General features: G+C 35.9%; 1 protein-coding gene across 1 annotated transcript; it reads right to left on the reverse strand.

Annotated features, from left to right (window-relative positions):
- Window positions 1-8,013: 8,013 nt before the first annotated feature.
- Window positions 8,014-9,510, reverse strand: LOC145088115 (transcription factor DIVARICATA-like). Its single transcript, XM_079026332.1, has 2 exons — window positions 8,987-9,510; window positions 8,014-8,466 (listed from the first exon to the last, which is right to left on the reverse strand). Exons 1-2 carry the CDS (start codon window positions 9,403-9,405, stop codon window positions 8,154-8,156), a joined length of 732 nt encoding a protein of 243 aa, XP_078882458.1. The 5' UTR covers window positions 9,406-9,510; the 3' UTR covers window positions 8,014-8,153.
- Between the last annotated feature and the right edge of the window lie 463 nt (window positions 9,511-9,973).

A 9,973-nucleotide genomic window follows, 5' to 3' on the forward strand; every position in this document is an offset into this window, starting at 1 on the left:
TTCCAAGTCAAATGGGGAAGTTAGGGCATCATTTGGCCTCATTATGGGAGTTTACGGCCCATGGACCAATCCTTGGGGGGTTTACGGCCGTAAACTCCTAGGTCCTTGGTTTCTTTGAAGTTTAAAGCCCCTACTTCAATTGTGGTTGATTCTAGATATTTACCCAAGCCTTAGGAGGTGTTTAAGGGCAAATTTAACACCTTAAATGGTGTTCACGACCCAAGAAGAGGGGTTCACAGTCCAAAGTGTTCGTGGGCCGTAAACTCATGTTTACTCTTCAAAAGGCAAGGTTTTGGTGTTCTAAGCTCATAGATGCAAGTCCACAAGTCATATCTAAGCCCTAGGAGTGATTTAGAAGGGTTTTGGGGCTTCAAAACCCCACTTATGGGTGTTTACGGTCCAAGAGTGTTCTTGGGCTATAAACACATGATTTTGCCCCTATTGGATGTCTTAAACACGAATTTGCATGTTAAATGATCTAAACAACAAGTTATGATAGATTACCTACGATTTTGGAGCTCGAAATGGGCGTTTTTGGATCGAAGGCAACTTGTAGAATGAGAGAGAGTAGAGTGAGGGTGGAAAAGTTCCAAATGGAGTCCACTCACCCTTACATAGGGTTTGAGTTTGTGGCTCGGAGAAAATCTACCCGATACTGACGTTAAACGGGGCTTTTGGTCGCACCCGATTAAATGGTCGTAATTTGACTTGGTTGAAACTAAAACTTTTCAAGGGGATATTGAGGGTGTTTCTAATTTGTTCCAACCCTTATGAAGTCATAATAAAAAGTCCCAATTTAATTAACCTAATCCAAAAAGGTTAACGGACAATTTAATAAAGCGGGTTTTATTAACGGAAGAAGAGGTTATAATGACGGGATAAATTTCGGGTTGTCACACTTATCATTAGCACATATACTTGAAGAACCTATCCATAGATTTGATTCATTAACAACTACATCTTTATTATTGTTGCTTGTAGAAGGTCTATGACTATTAACAACTATGCTCATTGACCAAATAGATGAAATTGGTGATTTTGGAATCTGTAAAGATGTTCTGATTTAGGCAACTTATGTTTAGGTTGATATATGCAAATATATAATCGACGTTTCCATATGATGGAATGGAATCACAAAGCAATAGAATGGATCATTACATTCCATTATCATTCATTGAGACAACACTTGATGGGGAAAAAAGAACAGGGGCATATTGGTACATGAAAATTAGATAACATAGTTTAGATCTAGAATAGACCTTTTCAACTTCTGTTGCTGTTAAATTGTGCTTTTATTGAGTGTTTGATTACAATTTTTTTAAGTGGCCGGATGTGTTTGCATTTTTTGAACTACACATACTTAGAAGCCCAAACTTTTCCTCTATTTTGTTCTTCATATGAATTATATTTGCAATAATATTTGGAAGGGATAACTTTCGCTAATCTTCATTTGTAGGTAGATTAAGAAGACGTTAAAGCAAATCCATTTATGCTATCTATATAGTTACAAGGTAGATATATGCATGTAATTTCTCAGCTACACATTGGTAATAAATCTCGTGTGTTTGTTTTTCCATATGACATATCAATGGTAGCATGTGTAATTTTATAACATTTTTTACACTATTTTACAACTCTTGTTATGACTTTTTTTTTATAGGTGATATATGATGATGTTCAAAATGATGATGATCAATGTGATGATGGTCAAAGTGATGATGATCAAAGTAATGATTGGCTTAGTGAATCTAATTAAATTAGATAGTATGTGTAATTTTATGAAACTTTTAAACATTTTCAAATTAGGTGATATGTTTTGATAAACTTGTATAAGACTTTAAATGTCTTGAGATTGTATCATACTTTAATGTTTTGGTAATAAATTTACCATTTTAGCTATTTTGTAAATTTACCGCTTTAGCAATTTTGTGTCTTAAAAACTAGGAAATTATAAAGAAAAATAAGCAACTGTATGGGCATACCTATAGAGATGACATGTCATTTCTATAGGTGCATAGGTTGACATGTTGGTTTAAGTTGAGGCGATCTTGCTTTGTGCAGTAGGCCAAAATACTCGGGGACGACCATATATGTTGTAGGCCTTGCGAAGCGATCCATTCAGTTTGGCGGCATGTAGAGCAGTTCAGATAGGATGTAGGCCCTACGAGGTGTACCAGTCAGGTCGGCTGCTCGTGGAACGGTCCATATAGGGTGTAGGCCCTACGAGGCGGTCCAGTCAGGTTAGCTGGTCATGTTTGCATGCTGTTGTTTGTTTTGTTTATGTGGTGGTACTTTGGGGGAACTCAGTAAGTGTTGACTTACAGTTTTAGTTTTGCTTCAGGTACTTCAGAGAATCGTGGCAAGGCGAATGTGTGACCGTACACATCCTGATTTTTATGTTGTTGATCTTGGGAGAGTGTTTTGAAAACAATGGCTATGTAAACACTTCTTTTAGTAAATGGTTTGTTTTGAAAAGTTTAAATTTGTTTCGATTTTTGAGACGTTACATATTGGTATCAGAGCCTTAATTTGAGCAAATTGGAGGAACATCCGTGTGAATCCAATCTCAAACAAAGGAATTGCAAAAGTTTTAAAAATGATTTTCAGAATTTTTTTTCAAAAATAATCAAGAAAGTATGTGATGTGTACGATCAACTGGATCCAGTAAGTAGACCCCAAGTTACCCTACTGTATTTTTGATATTATGTTATGATAGAACATAATGATATTGATAAGCTAGGGATCTTTAGGAATTGCATGCTAGAAATGCCTGATTATATGATGCCTGATAGCATAGGGTTCCTTCCTTATATGAAATTGACATCATTATTATAGTTTCTTAGTGTATACATCAAAAAATTGTACATAACTAAGATTTTATAGCCAAAGAATGTTTGAGTTGGCCTTATTTCTTGTTCTTTGTTTGGTTGTGGGCTTAGGGTAGAATCAAGTATTCACATGTCTATAGAATCCAATGTTATTTATGATTAGTAAACACGAGTGTTGTAGGGTTGGTGGAAGTTTCATGGATGAGTTATGTGGGCTGAGCCGATCAGTCATGAGATGTCTAACATTTCTCTAGGAAGTGAGAATAGGGTGTATGCGTATTCTAGCGAGATGGAGCAAACTGTCTGGAGACAAAGATGTCTCCATAAAAGATAGAAAACAGTTGAAGCGAGTTAGGAACACTTACCTGTAGTATTGAACGATGCTTCTATGTATAGGAGGGGAAACAGAAGCTTTATCTAATACTATATTAACTGACTACTAATATAATATTATGTTATTATGTCATTTGCCAAGTCTTCTTAGCTAGACATGATCTTATAGAGACATCCCATATTTCTATCCATCTATACTTATATCCTTCTCTTCTACTCTTCTTTTTGGCATAGCTTTGGCAGGCCTGGTAAGAAATTGTTTTTGTACCAGACTACTATTGTGTGTGGGCTAACCCCCTAATCTAAAATGTTATATGGCATCAAGACATATAATATTTTGGACTAAATTCCAAGTAAATCTTTCTTTTGGGCAAGTGCGGTAGGTGATTGTCTTGTGTCCGACTGCTATTGTCTATGGGCTAACCTCATACATCATTAATACTTGATAGGAGGTTATGGTTATGTGCTATATAACAAATGCATGTCTGGTTACCATGTTAGGATTGATGTTGAGATACATTTATAATGATGTTATTTATATGATAGTTTCCAAGCTAGGTTTTACGGATGATTAGTTTTTATCGTCATTTTGCAGGCTAAACATGTGATATTACACCACGAAATGGTATAAGTAACAATGCTACAAACTATGATATAAAAATGATTGTAAGATGTTGGTTAAATGTAATAAACGTAACAATGTTGGACAATTTTCATTTTGGTTTTGTGCCTCTGGTGTAACATCCAGGATTAATAAGGTATTAATTATATTATTATTAGATTAATGAATGGAATTGGTTTGGGCTTGGATCATTGGATCTTTATGATTGGGCTGAGAAGTGTCGTACGCGAGGTGTACTATGCCAAGTACGCTCAGCGTACTCATGAGATGAAGACGTGGATACCATGCACGTACGCCTAGCGTACCAAAGAGTACGTGCAGTGTACGCATGCAGATTCTAAAATCCTAAATTCCGGGTTTGATCCCTATATAAAGGACCTTATGCCTTTGGTCCAGCCTCCCTCTCACCTTTAGACAGACACCATGAAACCCTAACCGATATTTGTGTGTTCTTGTGATTTGGTAGCCACTTGAGAGCATTTTAGTGTTGTGTTGGTGTTTTAGAAGAGAAAGAAGTTTGAAGTAGGATCAAGGATTCAAAGGGAGCTTGTAGATCCAACAGATTAGCATCATTTCTGACTCATTTGACGTATCAAGCTTCAAACTTGATCATTGCATGCTTAGATTTGATTTTGGGGTGTTTTATGTTACTCTTGGACTCCATTGTTGAGGTTTCTTGTATCATGATAGTTTCATACCATAAGAGTTGTCCTTTTGAGCTCTTAGAGTCATAAAAATCGGACCTTGATGGTTAAGCCACAACCATGCAAGTGTTTGATGGTCACAAAGTTTGTTTAAGGGCCAAAATCATGTTTTGACCCCCAACCATGCATGCAAGCACATAATGTTTGCGACTTTATGGATTAGGATGCCTTAAAGGATCTGGATCTACATTCTGGACGGGAGGACTTAATGGATTAATTCACAAATGGAGCCCCAAGGAAGTTGGCCGGTACGTTGGGCATACACCCTGGTACGGTGCGCGTACTGGGTCAATTTCCCGCTTTTGGTCGAGGCCAATGTACGTGCCAGGTACGTCGTGCGCACGCATGCAGAGTGGCAAACTTGGTTTTTTGGGCCTTAAAAGTTTGGGCCAGGATAGTTGGGCCCCATGGCCCACTATGGAATAGAGTTTCTGGACCTAGAACTGAGACTTAAAGTATTGGGCCACTCAAGATTATTTATTTTGGGCTAAGGATTTATTATTGGGCTTGTGCTAAGGCCCATTTGAGGGGTTGGGCCTAATTTAGAAAACAAGGGAATTAGCGGGCCTTTAGTGGGCCATTAGTGGGCTGGGAAAGATAAGATGAAGTGGGCCTTGGGTATTGTTCAAATTAGACCAAGGGGTAAGATGGTCATTTTACCCTAAGAATTATTATGGATTTTGACTAAGTGTTGTTATGATAATGATAGCTGGGGAGTCATCGGAGCAGCTGTTAGAGATTCCTTTCTGTGATCTTTGACATTCAGCTTTACGAGGTGAGTTACCTTCCAGTAGAAGTGGGTGGAAGGCACCAATGTTGGCCCAAAAGTAAGTGTTATCGTAGAGATGATTGTCTTTGTGATAATTATCTGGTATGCCACTATCTTTTATGCTTTATGTGTTAATATGTTATGATATTACGTGAAAGTAGTAGGAGGGTATGATAGGCCCCAGTACCGGTCGAAAGGACTGAAGGGGTAGGCCAACACCCTGATATGCTAGGCAGAATGTGAATTATATGTTTATGTACTAGGAGATTACATGGTAGAAGTAAGGGGTGAAATAGTCCCCGGTACCGATCGAAAGGACCAAAGGGGTAGGCCCGCACCCTGATATGCTAGGCAAGGTACCGGTCGAAATGACCGAAGGGGTAGGCCAGTACCCTGATATGATAGGCAAGGTATCAGTCGAAAGGACCGAAGGAGTAGGCTAACACCCTGAAATGATAGGCAAGTTATCGGTTGAAAGAGACTGAAGGGGTAGGCCAGTACCCGAACATGTTAGATGGTATGTTTATTGTGTGGTATGTGGTATGATGGGGGAACTCATTAAACTTTGTGCTTACGACTTTCAGTTTTTGTTTCAGGTCCCTCTTCTTCGAAGGGAAAGGAGCCGACACGATAGCAGTGCATCACACCATGATTTTTCCGCACTATGATGTTCTTGGGCTTTATACTCTGACATTATTATATTATGACATGTTTTGAGACATATGACTTATGGGTTTTTATGATATGAGATAACTTCATGATGTTTTCAGTAATCTGTTTTATGAATTATTAAATTAAAAATGAAATTTTTGGTTTTAGATTTTGGGATGTTACATCTTGGCTCGTGATTTTTGTTCAAATTATACCCTTATAACTGACAATAACACATATTATGGTTTCATCTCTTCAAATCGTAGAATACAAACGTTGTAACCAGAGGCGGAACTAGTGTAAAGTCAGGGGTAGCCCGTGCTACCCCTTAAAATCATCTGAGAACTGTGAAAAAAATCATGTTGCAGACATGCTACTACCAGATTGCCAAGGTGTTACTGGGACAGATCACAGAAGAAAGAGAATGGGGGAAGTGTTCCAACGGTTTACAAGTAAAGATGCCCCCAATAGTTAATATACGAACACGGAGATAAATTTGATTTCTCCCATTTGAACCGAAGGCAAACCTAGTTTCTCCAATTTCAAATCGGAGCCAGAAGGTAACCTTGATTTGATTCGGTAGTTCTAAATTTTAGATTTCTCACTTTGGCCTACACACGTTCCATTCATCAATTTTTATACCCACATTTGCTAAATCACCTTCCTCTAATGATTATATGTGTAAAATTTCACCTATCTTAACACTTGATTCCTTGAATTTTTGTCCGTTGGTTATATATTTACATTACATGTCCATTGGTTATATCATGTTCTGCTTATAAATTTCATTAAACTAATGTATTCATTTATGTTGCAAAATAGGCATGTATTGGAATTTTTTGTGCTACCCCTTGGAAAAGTTTCTGATTCCGCCACTGGTTGTAACCAAAACCTCGCTAAATATATGATATGTTCCAAACATGATAACAATCAATTTTTTATAATTGGACCGATCTAAAACAACATGACACACCAAATTTTTATATAACGTAAATACGACACGACACGACGTGATTTCCTGTTTTGTTTTACCCTTATGACTGACAATAATACATATTATGGTTTCATCTCTTCAAATCGTAGAATACAAACGTTGCAACCAAAACCTCGCTAAATATACAATAAACATGATAAAGATCAATTTTTTATAATTGAACCGAGCTAAAACGACATGACACACCAATTTTTTATATAACATAAATACGACACGACACGACACGACGTGATTTCCTGTTTTGTTTTACTAACACAAAAGAAACCAATTAAAACACGATAAATCAATAAACATAACAAAACATGAAAAATGATAAAATAAAATAAACCTTTAATTTATCTAATTCATAATTAATCTTACAAACCAGAACCAACACATGTTAATACCATGCCAATTTAGTGTCGTGTTCGTTTTGACGTTTGAACACGAACACAATACAACCTCGTACTTTTTACATTCGACATGAACATGAAAATTAGTGGTCAAATGTGTACAAAGAAATGGATCAAATGAAAACAAAAATGACAATTGGTTACCCTTTAAGTTTATTTTTTTTCAATCTCATACGTTACGTTAATATCACATAGATGTCAATTGGACGTTAACCTACTACAACCAATCGTAAATATATAATTGAAACACAAAATAAAAGTTTAATAGTTATATATATATAAAAAAAATTGACAAAATATGAACAAAAATTACAGTTTACTCTACCATTTATTACCCTAGTATGTCATTTTCCCTGTAATAAATATGACACACAAGAAGCCAAAGAACTTTTTTAATTTTCAAAACTTCAAGTTTACAGCAAGGGGTTATTATACTTTTGATCTTGAAACACATGATTTTCCTGTCATATCAATGTAGTTTAATGAAAGAATCGAATAAAATGACAAGTCTGGTTGTCGTTCAATGAATAAAACTTCACTAATGTAAAATACACCTTGACATTCAATGAATTTAAAGTTTAATGGGTATTGAACTTTTCAATAGGAAAAATGAAAGTTTTCAAACTCTTAAATAAATACTATAAATCAGCATTTGTAGGGATCTAACGAATTTTGTGAAGTTCGATGCATTGTAGGAAAAAGATGATACATTATATGAAATGTAGAAAAATGACGTGGCAATTCATTAGATCATGTGAAATTTAATTTAATGTGTTGTGGATGCTCTAAAGAATAGAGATTTACAATTGCGTGTGAGAACTAATTAGCGGGAAAATCTGTACTATTCTGAATTAATCACACTATGGCAGGAGTTTTGTACTAAATTTGTTGACTAGATGTTGATCTTCAATTGGGCACCAAAAGTTTTTTTGATATTCATACCCGTGTCGTGCTCCACCTTGGCCGCTAGTGAGCAGCGGTGGCTGCATCACCATTGTGGTGGTTATGTCGTGGATGCTTGCTCTCTTCCTTTCTTTTGTCAGTGAACTTTGTCGGAGGAAATATTTCTGGGCATGGCTGGCCACTTGTGTTGGTGTCCTTGTGATCACGCAGTTCCTTGATATGCTCCGCCAATCACCTTTTCCGTACAGCTTCAACCCCTTCAGAAAATTCCTATGAACATGTCAAAGCCATGAGTCTATAATTTAAGTGAAGTACGTAATCACATAATCACATGACTTGAATAAATCAAGATGCAGAAGTTTAAGTTTTAGGTCAAACTATGCAAACTAAATGAATTGAAGTAATGCAATTGAAATTATAATTCATAATTATATTAGTCCCAAGATGCTTAAAGTGAAATTAATTATCTGATGTATTCTTTTCAAGGAAAGCCATATTTGACTATGTAAAAGTCAATTATGTATTCCTTTCTTTTGTTGATACCAATACTATTTGATTAAAAGTAAATACAACTCATGCCTATATCTTTCATAATCTATCATGTAAAATCCCTAAGAATCCCATAGAACAGGTAATTACCTTCTATTATAGAAAAAATATATATAATTAATTCAAGTAAAGATTCAAAACCCATGTGAATACTTATCATAAAAGCACAAACGATGCTAGCAAGAACTCAAGAATCAATGAATCCCAAGAGATTCCAAAGAGATTGAAACCAATCAAATACCTGTGCTCTTCTTGAGTCCAGGGAGTCCCTTTCTTCCTCTCACATTCTCCATGTCTAGACCCCCTTCCCACCGCCCTAAAAGAAATCTGACTTCTTCTCAGCTCAGAATCCAAACTCACAATCGATTCCTTTTCATCATAATTGTCTTTATATTTCGGAAACTCAAAATGACCCGACTCAATCGCATCTAAATCGTGCAATAGTTTCATGAAGTGAATCTTCACCTGCTCCGCAGTCTTACCTGGAACGGCTTTTGCTATCTCATCCCACCGTTCTGTAATATTCTCCGGAACATCCACCAAAGCCCTCTCAAAAAGCTTGTCTTCATACCTCGTCCACGTTGACTCCGCAGTAGATTGGAATTGGATTCTTGCTATCTTCTGTTGATCGTATATACATGAATTGATTTGATTTTCCATGGGAAATTGTCGAGGTTACTTTTCAATTTATCTCTCCAAATCTTTATCTACAATCAAGATTATCTCGAGTTTTTCGGTGACAATTTCAAGAGATTTGGGATTCTGATAATGACAATGAGAATTATTTATATGTGAAAAAAAGCGGTTACCAATATGCCAAAAAAGATTAAATTATTTAGGGTAAATTGTACAAAAAAAAAAATCACTCTTTTTATATAGAAATTCGATTTTGACACTGTGTTTTTTTTTGTCAATTGTGACAATGTGTTTTTCAATTTGCTATAATTCTGACCACTTGACCGGTTAACCAGGTTACATGCTGACGTGGCATGATGTCGTGTCAGTTTTGATGACGTGACATGCTGACATGATATGCTGACGTGTCATAATTGAATTTTTTTCAAACAAAAAACACTAAATTTAATTTTTTCTTTCAACTTTGACGCTATGTTTTTTTTTTCAAATCGAACATCATTTTTTCCAATTTTGTTCAATGTTGACAATTTTCTATTTGAAACCGTATAAATATTTTTTAATACATTTAAACGGTATAAATATGTTTTTTTTT

This window comes from Lactuca serriola, chromosome 2, assembly GCF_051521515.1.
Source record: "Lactuca serriola cultivar US96UC23 chromosome 2, Lser_US96UC23_V15, whole genome shotgun sequence".
NCBI classification, from domain to species: Eukaryota; Viridiplantae; Streptophyta; class Magnoliopsida; order Asterales; family Asteraceae; genus Lactuca; species Lactuca serriola.

Coding starts and splice junctions, on each gene's coding strand:
- LOC145088115 (XM_079026332.1), bottom strand. CDS start 9,405: ATGGAAAATCAAATCAATTCATGTATATACGATCAACAGAAGATAGCA. Junction 8,467..8,986: donor TGGACTCAAGAAGAGCACAG/GTATTTGATTGG, acceptor ACATGTTCATAG/GAATTTTCTGAAGGGGTTGA.